Consider the following 17,741-nt stretch of genomic DNA (forward strand, 5'->3'; position numbering starts at 1 on the left):
CGACATTATTCCCTCTTCAATTTTAATATTAGTACGAGAATTCAGTTAATTTGAACAAAATTCTTTTATTAAGTTTAAAAATATATGAAAATCATAAATTCTAAATTAACAAAAAAAAGAAGAAGATAGAATATCAAACAACATGATTTCCTATTATACATAGAAAAAAAGAATCTATAAAGACGAAGTAGGCCAAGCTTAAGCCTCAAAAACTTTGCCAAAACCTGGTTGAAAAATGTATCGGACCCGAAGCTTTATATGGAAAAGGCTCTCAAGCCCATGAACACTTTGATCTCCAATAGTCAATATCCTTCCTTTAGCTTGTCCAAGACACCTCCACTCCAAATTTCGAAATGTATTTAAAAAATGCGTAGGAACTGGGAAAGTTAGCAGCACTTCGAAAACCCCGGCAAAAACCTTTGAAAAATTTCATCTTTAACAATGGATTTGGACCCAGAAGATGTTTTCAAAGACGAAGAAGACGACCTAGATAACGAATTCTTCCAGGTTTCCTCTCTTTCTCTTTCTCTTTCTTTTCTTCTATATTCTTCTCCATGGTTAAGAAACGAGAGATGTAATTGTGTTGTTTTTGTCCAATATTTGCAGCAAAGTGAGAGTTCCAAAGAGTATGTTGTTTACTTGGTCGATGCTTCTCCGAAAATGTTCAACACGACATGTGCCGGTGTAAGTTTTTATGTATAATCAAAACAGATAAAGAATACCCATTTCCTTTTCTTTACAGTTTTTTTAGTAATTGGTTTTCTTTTTTCTTTCATGGATTAATACCGTAATTAAGCTTTTCCGTAATGGATATGTTTTTTGATTAACATGTTTTTCTTCTTCTTCTTTTTCTATTTGAAATGTACTGACTAGCTGTTGGTTTTTTATTTTTATTTTTAAATATTGACAGAATGACCAAAAGGATGAAACTCATTTCCACACCGCTGTTAGCTGTGTTGCTGGATCACTCAAGACTCAAATCATTAGTAGATCGTATGATGAAGTTGCAATTTGCTTCTTTAACACTGTAAGATGCAATTCTAGCCCTTTAGGTTGATATTAATTATTTTATTTACTGTAGTTAGAGCCTCTGGTCCTGGTGTACAAAAAAAAAGAAAGAAAAATGGCAGGGGTGGGGCTTTCCACTTAGTCTATTCACAAAATATACTGTTGAACTAGTAGGTGTAACTTTTTAGTTCTAGGGTGGCAAAGTCAATTGGGTGAAAATCTTGAATTAGATTAGATTTCTTTGAAATCTCATGGCGATCAGTGAATTGTGGGGAAGTGTTGGAAAATAGGTGTATGAATCCTCAGTAAACAGAAGTGTACATGGCAGTTCCAATGCTACTCTTTGGATCACTTGGCCATCATTCCTACATGACAAGACGCTATCAGGGCTTTTTGGTAACGAGTTGGTTAATCAAAAAGTTTTCAAATAAAAAGCATTTTCATTTGTATATCTCAATTTGGTTTTGCCACAATCACACATGGAATCAAAAGAATAGGTAGGAATGCACATAGAACAACAAGTAGCTGCCTTTGTTGGTCAATAGTTTCCATCAATGTGGGATAACTACTCCTAGTTTGCTATATTTTCTATACCAACGTCAACTAGTAAATTGGGTTTACTAGCAAAATATACCACATCTATTTGCAGGGATTGGACTTATTTTCTATATGTTTATTAAAGGACTTGTCTATTTGCGGAGATTGTACTTGTTTTCTGTGTGTTTATTCCGACCAGTTGACATTGGTAAAACTTGGACAAGTTTCCATCAAATAGATGAGTCCTTTAATAAATATACAGAAAATAAATACAATCTTTGCAAATAGAGTTGGTATATTTTGCTATATGCTCTGGAAGTCTGCTGCCCTAAGTGCCTATGATATGTTTTCTTACTATCTTGTGTTCTGTCTGCAGAGGGAAAAGAAGAACTTGCAAGATTTAAATGGTGTTTTTGTTTTTAATGTTGCTGAAAGGGAGCACCTAGACAGGCCTACAGCTAGGCTTATTAAAGAATTTGACTGTATAGAAGGTAATTTATATTCAAATTAATTGCATTATTGGTGATCAATAATGAAGATTTGATTCTAAGCTTTTGACTGCCTGCTTTAACTATAGATTTTTGCTACAATACTATAAACTGATCGCAAAGTACTACTTAAAAGTTCATCATATTTCATTAGATTCACTAAATATGATCTTTTATGTTAAAATTTGTAAAAATCTTTTGGGGAACCAACATACATTTTTTTAAGCTATTTTGCAGAATCATTTATGAGAGAAATTGGGAGTCAGTATGGTATTGTTCCCGGGTCTCGGGAGAATTCCCTTTATAATGCCCTCTGGGTTGCCCAAGCTCTTCTTCGTAAAGGGTATGGTTTCCTGTTGCATTTGTGTTATGATTAAACAGCGCTTGTTTCCTTTCTTCCTTTGTTTTCCAGGGTTCCTGCATCTGGTTCAGTTTTTGACAGCAAAACTCTTTCAGGTCTATTAAGACAGCTGATAAGCGAATTCTTCTCTTTACTAACGAAGATGATCCCTTTGGAAGTCTCCAGGATGCTGCAAAAAAAGATATGACAAGAACTACATTGCAGCGAGCTAAAGTAAACTAAATATAAAGTTGCACGTGCTTTGTGGTTCAGTGTTATATGAGTGCATTCAAACTGATTCCCATTACCAGATTATGTCACCAGCATATATATATATTTTTTTTACTCTTCTTTTTTTCCCCTCCAGGATGCACAAGATCTTGGAATCTCAATTGAACTTCTCCCTTTGAGTCGTCCGGATTCAGAGTTCAATGTTTCTACCTTCTATGCTGTATGTTTATTCATTCATGTTGTGTTTTCTTGTGCAGATTGAACGGGTGGTTTATACATTTACTTTGGATAACAATTTTTTATTTCTTTCAGGATTTGATTGGGTTAGATGGTGAGGATCTTGCTCAATTCATGCCTTCTGCCAGCCAGAAGTATGTATTTATGGGTTTTTTTTTTTTTAATATTAATCTCATTACTTTTATGCAATTACTATTACCATCAAGTGAGCTCAAATTCAAAAGAGGATCATTATCATGCACTGGTATAGATGCGTGCTGGTCAGTGGTCACATGTTATGGAATTGAATTAGATTGTACTGACTGTAACAATGAGCTGATCATGTTCAAAAAAGCACAACACGTAGTATAACGAGCTTTTTTTGTTGGATGCTAATTAGGAGTCCACTCTTCTTTCTTATGACAGAAGAGTTGGCTACTTTCTTTTTACATCTGATTCACTTTTCTAACTGCAAAAGAAATAAATACTCTGCCAGCACTTACACTCCCTTCAAATTTCTGAGTACCTATAAAATAATTGTTCATTTAGAATTAAAAAAGAATGTGATAACCAAACATCGTGATGGATTGGTATTTCTAGGCCTTGTGTCTCTCAAACACTGTTTATGATCTCTCACCTCATGCATAGAGCTCATATTAACTTCCAATGGATTGTTTTCTTCAAAATTTTATTTTCTTTAATGATTTCGGACTAGTTATAAGTATATAATCATGATATACCTAAACGCAGTAGCAATATTAAAACTAACAGATTTTTATATGTACATTCATGATTCTTGTTCATAATCTAATTTCAGATTGGAAGATATGAAAGATCAACTGAGAAAGCGTATGTTCACAAAGCGAGTAGTTAGAAGGATTGAATTTCAGATTGCCAATGGACTGTCAATTGAGCTGAATACTTATGCTTTAATTCGTCCTACAGTTCCAGGTAGACAACTCTCCATGTTCTAGTTGAATCTTGAATGTCAGGTGCCATACTATTTAACTCTTTTCCCTCATTTTTCTATGTCTGTAGGGGCCATTACATGGCTTGATTCTGTCACAAATCATCCTTTAAAGGTAAATTACAAGTTGTTTTTATGGCTCATGTAGCTCTTAACATTTGGTAATTCTGACGTTTCAAAAAGAAAAAAAAGGTAATTCTAAAAAAATACATGCTATATATGACAATAGGCAACAATCATTTATAGACACATAAGCATCTGTCGGCTAAGTTTTATGTGGAGTACTTGTTCTATTCTAAGCTTTTATCTTCTTTATGTTCCATCCTTTTCTCCATCTTGCAAACTTTTATATGTTTCTGGTTCTCTCTCTCCTCCAGCTTCCTCCTCTTCTCTTAGGATATCTGTGAGTGATTTTAATTAAAATATCTTTTTGCATTTGTGATGTAAATGAATATCTATTTTACTTAAACAGAGTGGTTCTTGTTTTGCTTTATGCATGTATAATGGGCTGCAGAGTAAGATATCATTAGAGTTTTGAATAGTTTTCTAAATGGAGCTTAGAAGAAACAATTTGTTTGCTTTTAAGCTGTATGAGTTGGTTAGTAGCTTTTGCTGAGAAGAAAGTTCGTATTTTTCCTTCAATAAATCCTTGCTTCTCTGCATTGCAATATATTTATATATAAAATATATTAATGACGATTAGGTAGATAGAAATGCGATCAAGAAGTATGCTGCTTGTGTTGACCATTTGTGATTTGAACTTATTTTCAATGATATGGTGCAGACTGAAAGATCTTTGATATGTGAGGATACTGGTGCACTGATTCAGGAACCTCCTAAGCTCTTTCAGCCGTATAGAAAGTAAGCATGGCTAGTATTTTTAGTGCTTTATCTAACAAATTAAGGGAATAGATTATGCTTGTTAAACATTGAAAGCTTCATGCATATGTCTGGTTACATGTAAAATATTACAGTTAATTATTATCGGATGTAACCTTATTAGCAGATTGAATATACTATGACATAGTATTTCATTTCTCGGTTACATGTAAACTATTAAAGTTAATTCTTATTGGATGTTGACCTTATTAGCGGATTGAATATAGTATGACATTGTATTTCCTTTCTCAAGGAAAATATAGCATTTCCTTTTCTTCAGTTTATTAGATTTGCTTCTGATTTTGGGGAAATTTGGTTAAAGTGGCTATACAAGATATATCTTATCTTTTCTTTGATAAAGACCCAAAGCCTTTTTCTAATAAAAACTAATTCATCGAGAGAGTAAAGGTAAAGTTTTCATTTTTTGTTAATTGATGATACTTGTGATGCATACTACGGGGAAAACATGGAAGCATATGTCCTTGATTAATGAGAGCAGTTTTCTAGTGTAGAGCATCATGCCATCGCTTTGATGCTTGGGTTGCTGGTCCAGCAGGGTTGACAAAAGAAGTTTTCTGATTTAGACGGAACTTCCTGTCACAATTATGGTTGGGTTATTGATGTCTGGGAATAATATAGTTTAAGACTTTGAAATTTGTTCATATGTAACTTCCTGTCACAATTATGGTTGGGTTATTGATGTCTGGGAATAATATAGTTTAAGACTTTGAAATTTGTTCATATGTTGTACTCGTTAATATTTTGGTTTATTTTTGTACAACTTTTTCTTAATCAACCCCCTCCCCTGTGCGACCCTGCATTTTCAGTGAGAATGTCAAGTTTTTACCAGAGGAAATAGCTGAGATAAAAAGAATATCACCCGGAAAACTTCGTCTTCTTGGATTCAAGCCATTAAGTTGCTTAAAAGATTACTACAACTTGAGACCATCCACGTTTGTATACCCCAGTGACCAGGTTAAGTTTTCCTCAAATGATACAGAAGTTTGTTTCTTGAATTTTTTTGCATCTTCTTTACTCTTGATCTTGTACACTTTTATATTTTGAGTTGTTGACTGTTATTCTTTTTGCCCTCTTTCTTCCTCACAATTATTGGTATCAAGAAAACAAAGTGTGATATGGTATAATCCGTTTACATTAGATAAATTTGAATAGGACTGCTTTATCAAACAATGGATGACAAGGTTGTTGGAAGTATAATTGTAAACCTATTGCTTGATGTGTCTTTTCTGTGAAATGAATGGAACTATAATGCAATCTTGAGAAAATGGAGAATGAGTTAATTGTGAACAATGCACAAAGAGTCGAGAAGAGCATGTTTTCCTAAACATAAAAGTCTTTATTAATAAAATGAATAAGTTTTTCAAAGGTCATACAGTTCATTCCACAGAACTTCAATATTTAACATGTATTGTTGATTGTTTGACGGATTTGACTAAGGTTTCTTTTTAAAATAATAGAATCTGGTGGCTATAGAGTTTAACAAACCAAAATCTGACATATATGTCCTGAGTTTGGTTTTACGTACTTTATGCTTGAATAGATAATGCAATTTCATTGTTGCTTGTGAAATAAAATATGCTGGGATATTTAGCATTTCGTTACGGGTGTCAGATTTTTCTGTATCCATCCTAGTGATCTTCAATAATCTCCCACCTGACCCTTTTGTAAGATAGCATTTTGATATTTTCAGTTCAACACTTGATTAGGAGCACTCATAAAGAACCTATAGAAATTCATTGTATGCTGGTCACCCAATCTCCTTTGCAAGGATCAAATGTCAGGTATCACCTCTGGGTCTATACCATTCTGATAATCAGCTAGGTAGTTGTATTAAAGACATCTTCAATTGAGGGCCAAAGATTATAGTATGCACTCATAAAACATATTTTCAATAAAGAGGAACGTATTGGGGCATGTGGGTGGTCCAAGCTCAATTCAAGTTTAAAGTGCAGATTAAGAGCTAGTTTAGTGTTACTTTTGAGAAGTATTTATGTAAAGTTTGGTTTAATATTCTAGCGTTTAAAAATGTGAAGTACTATTTTATTGTAACTCATTATTAACATTTTGATATATGAAATATAAATTTTAAATACTTTTTAAGTGACTAATGGTATTATGATGTTGATTTGCTTATGAAGGCATCTGTTTGTTACTTATTGCCCTTAGCTTTAATGAAACCTGCTTTTTTTTTTTTTGGGGGGGGGGGGAGGTTGTTTGTTTGTTTACATTTACTAAAAGCTTTCTGCTTGACCAATATAGGAAGTGGTGGGTAGCACCTGCATTTTCATTGCCTTGCATAGATCTATGCTAAAGCACAATCGGTTAGTATTTTGCAACTTCAGCTTCTATGTGCTGGTCTACTGTTGTTCTTCAAACTGAAGCTCCAAGAAGTTGATAACATATCATTGTTCTTGATACTAGTACATAATATTTTTGTGTCATTGCAGTTTTGCAGTTGCATATTATGGGGCCTCATATCATCCTCAATTAGTTGCCTTAGTTGCACAAGTAAGATATCTGTTGCACTTCAGACTAATGCATCTGGCCTTGTGATTCATGCGAAAGTCCATATTTGGGAAATTGGTCTTCATTGCTTGTTTTGTTATATGTCGTCAACTTCTTATTTGTTTCTGTTTTCCCCTATCACTAAACGCTGAGATAATATAAGCATCATAGTGGACTTCTGCTCTCTGACATATGACTCAAATCATTCAGTTCTCAACAGTGAGAATATGGTGCACAAATATGATGGAAATTTAAAACTACCATCACATGTTGTAAGAGTGTTAGGCTTTGTAATTGGATCTGTTGTATAGAGGAAGGTTTCAGCTATTTTTTCTGCTGAAGGTTATATATATGGAGTTTGCATTAATGTCAGCTTCACCAAGGTTTGAGGGGGAGAAATTCTTAAGGGAAAAGGGGAAGGTTGAAAGGCTGCTTCTGTTGGACTGAGTAAAATATGACAAATTTTGATATTTTTAGGATAGTAGACTAAGTGGTAAATATAAATCTGAGGAGTAGAACTTCTATGCTGTTCTATTAATGTTACAATATGAGCAAACTTGAAGGCCTCATTGTATCTCTGTGTCATTGTAGTTCTTTATCTGTTCTTGGTATAAACGAAGCCTGAACCAGATTTAATGTGGTGCATATGTGTATATGTTACGCAGCTGATTGTGGCACTTCTTGACATGTGCAGAGAAATTAAATTTGTTTTATGAGAGAACTTTCAATTTCTTTATGACAATGATGTAAAAACGACAGTTAGAATTGCAAATTATGCTATTCAAAACTGAAAGATACAATGAGACATTTTCATTGCATTCATTTATGTTCATATAGACAATTGTGACAGTTTATCAATCTTCTTTAAACTTCACAGGATGAGATTACCAGTGCTGGAGCTCAAATGGAGCCGCCTGGAATGCACATGATATACCTTCCGTACGCTGATGACATCAGAGATGATGAAGAGGCAAGGACATATTCTTGAGTTTATGCTAAAAGATTTTCAAGTCATGTTATCACTGATAAAATTGGGGATGTTTCACAGATATTTCCAGATACAGAAGAGGATGCACCTCGAGCTGATGAGGATCAAATTCAAAAAGCTGCTGCTTTAATAAAACGTATTTATGTGAAGGATTTTTCCGCTTTCCAATTTGCTAACCCTGGTAAGCTGTCATTTTATAGTTTATACTTATACACTGTCATTCTATTGCTTATAGGTATTCACAGACTGTGTATGAAAATCAATAAATCATTAAATACACTGTAGCCCTGAAATTTTAGAATGGTTCCATGTGTGTGAAAAGCATTATTTTTGTTTTTAACATGATTGAAGTTAAGAATCAGAGTACACCTGTTACTCTAGAGTTATATAATGGAAGTACAATTTGCTTATGATACAGAGGATAAACATCTATGGACAAGATTAAATCATGAATTGATATAATTTCAATTGATTTTTTTCCTTCTGTATGTTCAAGTTTATGTAATTACCGCTTGTCAAATGGTATCAGTTCCCATTCTTTTCAAGCAATATGAGTAATTTTAAGGTTTGATAGTAATAAATTCTGAGGTATCAGACTTTTTTGTTTGTGGTTAAAGTGGACTGCCAAGTTGTTGATGCCATTCTTCTGTTAGACTTTGTTGACTCGGTCACCATGTTATATAACATTGTTGCAGCTCTGCAGAGACATTATGCAGTATTGCAGGCTCTAGCTTTAGCAGAAGATGATATTCCAGAGACCATTGATGAGACAGCACCTGATGAGGAAGGTTTGACTAGGTAATAAGGATTTGGCTTTATTCTTAAACTCTTTCATCCCGTTCTGGTTGTTTATAAAATCTTTTGGCCTACAAACCGGTCATCATGAGAAATTTTTTGGCACAGACCAGCAGTTGTTAGGGCAGCAGAAGCATTTAAGCATTCTGTTTATGGGGACAGCTATGATGAGGAAAGTGACATGGGTAAAGAAAAAATGAGTGAGGCCTCTAGAAAACGTAAAGCTATTGCAGAAAATGCAGCTAAGGATTATGATTGGGGTAACCTTGCAGACAAGGGGCAGGTGAGAGGTTTATTTAATTGTTTTCTTTGATTCAACAATGCTTTTAATTTCTCTTAGTCATCGAAATGGATTCTTTTGAACTAAATTTGAGGGTAATTGTACAAACCAGGATTTGAGGCAAAAAAACTTGAGGCTTAATTTATTTGAGTGAATGCTATTTCAGAAGAAAATGCTGTTTCACTTAAAGAAAAAGGGTTTATAAACTTCTTGGTAGGGGTGAAGTCGGTTTGGTTCCGATCGGGTTTCTTTTATTTTTTGAACTGCCCGTGATAATTTGGTTTGGTGCTAGGTTTTTTCTTGCTAATTTTGGGTTTTGGGTTTTTGGATTTTATTTTGATAAAATGGTTTTGTTTTATGGTTTTCGGACATTATTTGGTAAAGTTTCAAAGTTTTTTTCATAATTATTTCTAAAAAGGATTAATTTTTCAAAGTAAATAAAAATAATCAATAACTCTTATATAGTACTTTTTGAAATATATTTTTATATTATATTCACTATTTTAAATATAAAATATTTATGTTATGTCATAAAAAATGTTAAAATTAATTAAAAATTTTAGAATTATGTTCAATTTGGGTAATCTGGTTTTTAACTTGTATTCCAAAAATCATCAAAATACCACTGTTCAGATCAATTTTCGGTTTCTTGGTTTTTTTGCACAGCCCTACTTGGAACATATTCAGTTGAATAACTCTCGTTTAGTAAAAATATACTAGTGTTGGGTTTTCCGATTCTATTTTCCCCTGACTTTGGAATGAGCATTGGCATGAAACCTAGTATATGTAGCAAGATTGCTGGTAATTGGGGTACTGAAATTGTCACACATAACAAATCCAATGAAGTTTATCTTGCTTATTTATTCCTCTTTTGCAGTTGAAGAATTTAACAGTAGGAGATTTGAAAGTTTACTTAAATGCCCACAACCTTCCTGTTAGTGGGAAGAAAGAAGCTTTAATCAGCAGGATCTTAACCCACATGGGCAAATGAGCAAAGGTGAAGCCGATAAAATATTGAAGACCAGTATCAGATAAGCCACAAGTCCTACCACATTATGCATGCTTCCTATTCGAATGCTAAAACTAGTTTGGCATTTGCATGATGCTACTGTACTTTTCAAGGCTAAACATCTCTTTTTGCGTTGACATCAAAGCTTTTATTGCGCATATTAGGTTTCGTTAGCTCATCAAAATTCGGCTTTTTGATGATGCTTTGTTTAGATCAAGGAGATTAGATTTTATTGTCATTATGACAATGTGTGGACATCAACTAGTATCCATGATCCATTTGTGTACATTTGGCAAAGTTTTGCATATGTAATGAAAGTATCATTTGATCTGGTAGCTTCTTCTACTGTTTCTGCAGCCTATATCCCTCTACCAAATTGTCAAATACTCAAGTTGGTACCATAATGTTTGATCTTGAACCTTGAGCATTAATGCTATTAAGAAAGTGTACTAATAGAATCTGGATACTGTTTGTAGACAAATTGGAAGTTACAAATGATGATTCCATGCCCTGCAAAGCTTGGCATCTCTCAGTTTAATTGCAAATATCAAATTGGATGTGATAGCAACTAGGGAATGGGGTCAGTCAGTGGACTATTATATATAATATAATGTGTATCACTCTGCTGCTTCTCTTTAGCATATATATGACCTGGTTAAGGGTTTCCTGTTCGATATAGTGTACAATAAAAAAATTATATAAAACCAAAAAAACCTGTTAGTTTTAAATATTTTATTATAATAGAATATCGATTCAATAATTAAATAGAAAATTGGAGATATTATTCGATTGCCTTTTGACTTGAAAAAAAAACAATTTGGGTTTAAGCAAGCACCTAGTTTTGGCAATTGTATTTAGACTCAGATTTTAAGATTAAAGCAGTCTAGCTACTTGCAATGGCACAAGATTTGTAAACAAAACTGATGAAACATTATATATACATATTATATATTTATGGGCTAGATTATATAGATGGAGATAATAACGTAATCTTAAAACATAAATTTATTATTTATTTATAATTTTTTCATTTTAAGGGACTAAAATGATTATTTGAGGGTCAAGTGCAATTTCATTATATATAAATTTGTAATATTATTATTTACAAGAGGATTGAACTGGAATTCTTTTTATTCTTGTGGGAACCAACATCTTTGTCTGCCGCTTAAATTTTTATATATATATATTAAATCAATAATTATCGATCAGAGTGTGTATTACATTTAAATTTAAAAAAACATTATGCAAATTCTAAAAAAATTAATTGTTGGTTAAAAAGGGAAATCATATATTACATAGAACAAAGGAAGCAATGGCCAAATTCCTTTCTTGTTTCTTTAATGGTCACCTCCCCGGGACCCAGCATCATTAAATACCAACCACAATCCCATTAAGAATGTTTTTCATACATTCAGATTATCAATGATTAAGAAAAAGAAAAATGGGGGGAAACTTCCTTTTTACTTCTTCCAAGGTATTAGAATCATTAATCACTTCCATTAATCATAAAAACCTCTCTTCATCACATTCAGTGTATCCTTTCTTCCACTTCCCAATGTTAGTTTTCAACTTCATTTACACGTAGACTTTTTACCAAACAAACATGCCTCTCTTTATATCTGCAATTTCATATCCCCTCCTGGTTTTTTTCACCATTATCCTTTTGTCTGTTCAAGTTCCACCATTGTTAAGTTCAAGCAATGAACACTATGTGGGCTGCAGCAAACAGTTCCATTGTGGGAAGATAAAAAATGTTAGCTACCCTTTTTGGGGAGGTGACAGGCCTGAATATTGTGGTCAACCAGGGTTGAAGTTAACTTGCCTGGAAGATGAAGAAACCCAGATTACAATCATGTCAGTAAGTTACAAAGTCATTGAGATCAACATCAATTTACAAGCTTTCACTGTTGCAAGAATTGATTATCTTCAATCCCTTTGTCCCCAAACCCTGCTCAATACCACCTTGAACTTCAACCTTTTGAGTTATGCTTGGAACCTTGAGAACATAACATTGTATTACCATTGCCCTTTGATTTCCAACATATCTTCAGGGTTTCCAAGTCTGTTTAACTGCAGCACCAGCAATGGGACAGATATGGTGAATTACTATGTTATAGCATCTGTTCTGGGCAACCTTTCAACTGAAGTGAAAGATGGGTTGGGATCTTGTGATAGCCATGTGATTGTTCCAGCTTTTTATACTGCAGTTGAGACAATCAAGAGAAACCCAACTCCAGATACTTTGGTTTTGCCTCTTGGTAATGGATTTGGATTGAAATGGGATGCAAATATAGCTTCCAAATGTGAAGACTGCAATGGTTCTGGTGGTAGGTGTGGGTATAATAACAGTTTGAATCAATTCACTTGTTATTGCCCAAATCATACTGATGCATCAACTTGTCTTCAACCAGGTATGCAGTAAAAACACATTTTCTTTTGAGTAATTAGAGTTTTTGGATCAAATTAATTAGGTTTCTTGGTTTAACTGCTTCATATATGCATTTAGAGAGCACTATATAAATTTTTTTCTAAAACCAGCAACTTTTTCAACCATGTGAGGTCTCAAAATCTAGGTGCTTCCATCCCTTTGATATGTTAAAGTTGTGAGCTCTACATGGATTCTCAATGCTTGGTAGCATAAATTAAAGAATTCAAAAGAAAAAAAAGTGTTGAATCAGCTGTCTGTATTTGAAATATAGTTTAGGTGAAAGGCATCAACTTTAAAGCTGACAAATTTGAACATATGTTATTATTCTAAAGTAACATGCTTGCTTTTCAGCAGGAACAAGGAAATATAGCCAAAGAAACAGCTATATCTTTACTGCTAAAAAACCCCCCACTTTGCTGGCACTTATGGATCGTAAAATTTTAAAATTTTAGAACATAGTATTTGCAAATTACATTTCATTTTTTATTAATTTTTTTCTTTAAATCCAAATACATATCAGATATGAATATAAAACACGAATAATTTAAGAAAAATGTACGTCTAGGTAACATGATTGTCTATTTTATGTTCCAGGGTCGTCTGTTGGTACCAGTTTGAAGATTAAGCTGATCATAGGTAATAAACACATTCTTATATCTGTGTTTAGAAGAATGAAAAATCAACTAATATTTCTGACAAAAGATAATTGACCATTCATTTAAAACAGGGTTTACAGTGGTAGGTGCTACTATCATGGTAGTTTGCTTTATGGTGTTTGCCTTGAGACTTAAGAAAGGATCGTTGTCAAGTGGAATGCTGATGAGTTTGCAGCGAAATAAAAGGAAGAACAGTGAAAGGATTGAGGCATTCATCATGAGATATGGTTCAGATCTTGCTCCGAAGCGGTATTCTTATTCGGACATCAAGAAAATCACCAAGTCGTTCAAAGACAAGCTTGGCGAAGGCGGATTCGGCAGTGTCTACAAAGGTAAGCTCCCAGGTGGACGTCTTGTTGCAGTTAAAGTCTTGAGTGAATCTAGGGAAGATGGAGAGGAATTCATTAACGAAGTGGCGAGTATTAGTCGAACTTCTCATGTTAACGTAGTGACGTTTCTTGGATTTTGTTATGAGAGTTCGATAAGAGCTTTGTTATATGAGTTCATGCCGAATGGATCGCTGGATAAGTACATCTACCACCACAGATCACCAGATAAAAGCTGTATACTGAACCGGGAAACAATGTTTGAAATTGCTGTCGGCGTTGCACGAGGGTTGGAATATCTACATCGAGGATGTAACACGAGAATTTTGCACTTAGACATAAAACCTCATAACATCCTTTTAGACGAAAACTTTGTTCCCAGGATTTCGGATTTTGGTCTTGCTAAGTTATGTGAGCGGAAGGGAAGCATTCTTTCGTCGATAACCGCACGAGGAACGATAGGATACATTGCTCCAGAACTATTTTGTCGAAACTTCGGAGGCGTTTCTTACAAATCCGATGTTTATAGCTATGGGATGATGGTTCTTGAAATGGTTGGAGCGAAGGAAAACACTCATGTCGGAGGGTCTTTAACAAGTGAAATGAACTTCCCTTCATGGATTTACGAACATCTCAAACAAGAAGCATTCAATCTTGAAGGAATCACGGTGGAAGATGAAGAAATAACTAGGAAGATGATTATAGTGAGCTTATGGTGCATTCAAACTAATCCATCAGACCGACCATCAATGACTAAAGTACTAGAAATGTTACAAGGAAACCTTCAATCACTAGCAACTCCACCAAGACCTTTCTTGTTTTCTCCTCAACGATCGCCCCCAAACTCCTTGTCGGCAATATCATTTTTTGCATCTTCCATTACCATGAATATCGAATAATAAGGCTGCGGTAAAATTTTTGACTTCACCAAAGAATTAAGATTTTAGAAAGTATTTTCTTTTTTACTTTTTAAAACATTTAACCTGTTTTACCTAATAGAAAAGTTTTAATGTATATTTCATTAGAGTTGTTTATCAAGGAGATCAGGTTCGGAATGAACCATTGTATGGTAAAACAATCAATATTTGTTCCAAGTTTAGCTTAGTTCGATATATGAGCTTCAATTTTACTGAAGTCCTTTTATATTTTGCAAATGATTAACACAATCCTACCATATTAAAGAAAAGGTTTAATTTATACTAATTTAATTTTATTATTTAATATTTTAATTAAAATTTTAAAGATGAACAATGAAACATATTTTTAATATTAATATTATAGTATTATCTATATTATTTGTTGAGTGTTTTCTTGAGTTAGTGTTACCCTCAACCGGTTACCATCTCATGTAGGAAAATTACGAAAATACTCTTTCGTAAGTAAGTTATAATTTTCGAGAGTATTTTAATCTTTTTATTTTTAAAAAAATCAATAAAAATATGTATAAGATAGGGTTTGAACTCGCACCAATTAAATTAATAAAACTTTAAATTTACCACACAACTAAAATTTCACTTTAATATCCAGAATTTATTATCTCTATTAGTTATATATAGACCTAATCATGGGTTGGGACACCCGGCCCAGCCCAAAGGCCCACCATAAATGTGTGAGGGTTTGGATAAAAATATAGGCCCAAAAAATAGGCTTGGACAAAAAAAATAAGTCTCATTTAAAAAATAGGTCGGGCATCGGGTAAGGTATTTTAGCCCGGCCCGGCCCGAATTCACTAAAAGACAATTTTTTTAATGTTATTTTCTTGTTATTTTCTCCCTATTTTGCTACTATTTTACTATCATGTTGCTACTATTTTATTGTTATTGTTTAGATATTGTATAAAACTTATTTTTATTATTAATTTTGTTATTATTTTAAAGGCATTTGTTAATTTTGTTATTATTTTAGAGGCATTTGCTTGTTAAGTTGTATTTATCTTAGTGTTATTTAAGTCTACATACTTTTTAAAATTTATTTTCAATTTGTTGGGAAATATTTATTTTGGTGTTTTTAGTATTTTTGATGTATTATATATATTTAAAAATAATATAAAAAATTAATACGGGCAGGCCAAATCGGACTCGGGTTTTAGCATTTTTATCTAGGTAGGGCTCGGGCAAAATTTTAGGCCCGTTTTTTGAGCCGAGCCCGGGCCTAGTAAATGGGTCTATATTTTTAATTGAGCCCGGACCGGCCCAGCCCATGAGCACCTCTAGTTGTATATATTAATAATATTTTTAATTGAATTGATGTCCCAAATTACCTCGACATTAACTCACAATTGATGACAACACCATAATAAATAATTGTAGTGCATTTAGTATTGTTAATTTGATGTATTTATGTTGTTAATTTCATGTGTTATTATGTTTAATTATTTTAAACCATATATTTCATTGTTTATTATATGTTAGTTTTAAAAATATATATGTTTTAAATTTATGATTTTCACACACATACACATGTGATAGGATTTCCAATATATTATTATAGATTTAAGTTAGATTTAAGTTACATAATATAATATAATACAATACTTAAAAACAAATTGGATAAGGTTAGACTAAAGCTATGAATATTAAAATTCAAGTCTTGAACATATTTTGTATTGATTAAAATTTTTTTTATCTATAGGGTACATACCTCCAAAACTAATTCAATTATAAAATATTTTGCCCACATTTTAGTCCATAGATTCAAGATGCCTTGGTTGCCCAACTTTCCATGGTTCTCCTCGTTAGTCGTTACCTCTTTTCTAGGTAAGCATGAGTTAATATGTTTACTTTTTTTTTTAATAATTTTGTTATAAATTTTGATCATATTTGTTTTTTTATATAACATCTAGAATTATTTATAGTCCTTCCTTAACCAATAAATAAGAGAATAATGCACTTCAGCACAATCAAACTCACGTTCTTCTGCATTTGCAATAATGTTAATATTAATTGAACTAAAACTCAAATTGATTAATACATCTAATTCTTAAATCATATTTTTCAAATTCTACAATTAGTACCGTTTTTATATATTCTAAATTTTTATCTATGATATTTTTAAAATCAATATTGATTCCAACAATTCAACAGAGGTAGTGAAAATTCTTAGAACATGCAATGAAGTTGAAAGATTTCTTTTTAATTTCTGGAAGTAAATATTTTCCTTTGTCCTATCACTCTCAACAACACACCACTTGAAAATCAGAGTATTCAACCATTTTATTTTCCACATCTAAAAATAAAATAAAATTAGAGTAAGGTTGAATCCAATGGAGATAGAATAAATAGAATAAAATTTTGCCATGACTAGAAATTAGTTGGGATCATGACTAGGTAAACTGTAATTAAATAAATACAAGAAGAGGTTTTAATTATTCTAAAATTAAAGAAATAAATACAATCAATAGGAAATGAGATAGAAAATAGAAAATCAAAATTATGAATAAGAAATCAACTATGTTAGTCTTGGTATGATGACATATTTCTTTTCATTTATAAGTCAACTATAGTAATCCAAAACAACTTCAAATCACTACTTTTTTTTCTTAAATTGTAATTTAAATACGAAAACAATTGTCAATCGAATATTTCTAAGAGAGTTTCTAGAATTTAATTCATCAACAATCTGACATATTAGAAGAGCCTTACAAATTAAAAAGATCTGAATCTAATCAACAAACTCAACTGTCCTATTTCTTTTATATATTCTTTTTAATTTTGTACTATATTTTATACACACCTGTCATCAATTCAACGTATCAAATATTTTCCCATAAAATACCATATTTTACTAAAATTAATATCATACACCTTACAAAAATAGCATACAATCATGACCAGTCTTTTCTTCATAATCTACCCAAAAATGTCAAATATGCGCCCAACAATTATGTAAGATATATTAAATTACATTTTATATCTAAGAGATGAAAATTGTAATTAGATTAATTATAAGCATTAAAGTTAATGATTGAGATAAATATAGAAGCAGCGACTAAATTAATAAAGAGTATCTTGATTTGTTTCTTTTTAACTACTGTCGATTTTTGGCTTACTTTGGTTTCCAGTACTGTT

General features: G+C 32.5%; 2 protein-coding genes across 4 annotated transcripts; both read left to right on the forward strand.

Annotated features, from left to right (window-relative positions):
- The first annotated feature begins 311 nt into the window (after window positions 1-311).
- Window positions 312-10,599, forward strand: LOC105777131 (ATP-dependent DNA helicase 2 subunit KU70). 3 transcript variants are annotated; one of them, XM_012600208.2, is made up of 19 exons: window positions 319-507; window positions 607-684; window positions 911-1,027; window positions 1,922-2,036; window positions 2,271-2,376; window positions 2,490-2,607; window positions 2,741-2,824; window positions 2,917-2,975; window positions 3,638-3,771; window positions 3,859-3,902; window positions 4,572-4,648; window positions 5,494-5,641; window positions 6,947-7,008; window positions 7,135-7,195; window positions 8,070-8,162; window positions 8,241-8,361; window positions 8,876-8,978; window positions 9,084-9,258; window positions 10,133-10,599. In XM_012600208.2, exons 1-19 carry the CDS (start codon window positions 442-444, stop codon window positions 10,244-10,246), a joined length of 1,875 nt encoding a protein of 624 aa, XP_012455662.1. In that variant the 5' UTR covers window positions 319-441; the 3' UTR covers window positions 10,247-10,599. The 3 variants fall into 3 exon arrangements, 2 of the variants coding, with proteins under 2 accessions (XP_012455662.1, XP_012455672.1); XR_008195800.1 differs by lacking the exon at window positions 10,133-10,599 and having other exon boundaries at window positions 312-507; window positions 8,884-8,978; window positions 9,084-9,233; XM_012600218.2 differs by lacking the exons at window positions 6,947-7,008; window positions 7,135-7,195.
- A 1,119-nt stretch (window positions 10,600-11,718) lies between these two features.
- On the forward strand, window positions 11,719-14,802 carry LOC105777140 (LEAF RUST 10 DISEASE-RESISTANCE LOCUS RECEPTOR-LIKE PROTEIN KINASE-like 2.1). Its single transcript, XM_012600227.2, has 3 exons — window positions 11,719-12,675; window positions 13,287-13,328; window positions 13,420-14,802. The coding sequence occupies exons 1-3, from the start codon at window positions 11,868-11,870 to the stop codon at window positions 14,571-14,573; spliced, it is 2,004 nt and encodes a 667-aa protein (XP_012455681.1). The 5' UTR covers window positions 11,719-11,867; the 3' UTR covers window positions 14,574-14,802.
- The last annotated feature ends 2,939 nt before the right edge of the window (window positions 14,803-17,741 follow it).

Source organism: Gossypium raimondii, chromosome 1, assembly GCF_025698545.1.
Source record: "Gossypium raimondii isolate GPD5lz chromosome 1, ASM2569854v1, whole genome shotgun sequence".
NCBI classification, from domain to species: domain Eukaryota; kingdom Viridiplantae; phylum Streptophyta; class Magnoliopsida; order Malvales; family Malvaceae; genus Gossypium; species Gossypium raimondii.

Bases quoted from the DNA above. Each gene is read 5' to 3' on its own strand.
- LOC105777131 (XM_012600208.2), top strand. From the start codon at position 442: ATGGATTTGGACCCAGAAGATGTTTTCAAAGACGAAGAAGACGACCTA. The intron at 2,976-3,637 runs GTATGTATTTAT...ATCTAATTTCAG, and splicing joins ATGCCTTCTGCCAGCCAGAA to ATTGGAAGATATGAAAGATC. The intron at 8,163-8,240 runs GCAAGGACATAT...GATGTTTCACAG, and splicing joins ACATCAGAGATGATGAAGAG to ATATTTCCAGATACAGAAGA.
- LOC105777140 (XM_012600227.2), top strand. From the start codon at position 11,868: ATGCCTCTCTTTATATCTGCAATTTCATATCCCCTCCTGGTTTTTTTC. The intron at 12,676-13,286 runs GTATGCAGTAAA...TTTATGTTCCAG, and splicing joins ATCAACTTGTCTTCAACCAG to GGTCGTCTGTTGGTACCAGT. The intron at 13,329-13,419 runs GTAATAAACACA...CATTTAAAACAG, and splicing joins GAAGATTAAGCTGATCATAG to GGTTTACAGTGGTAGGTGCT.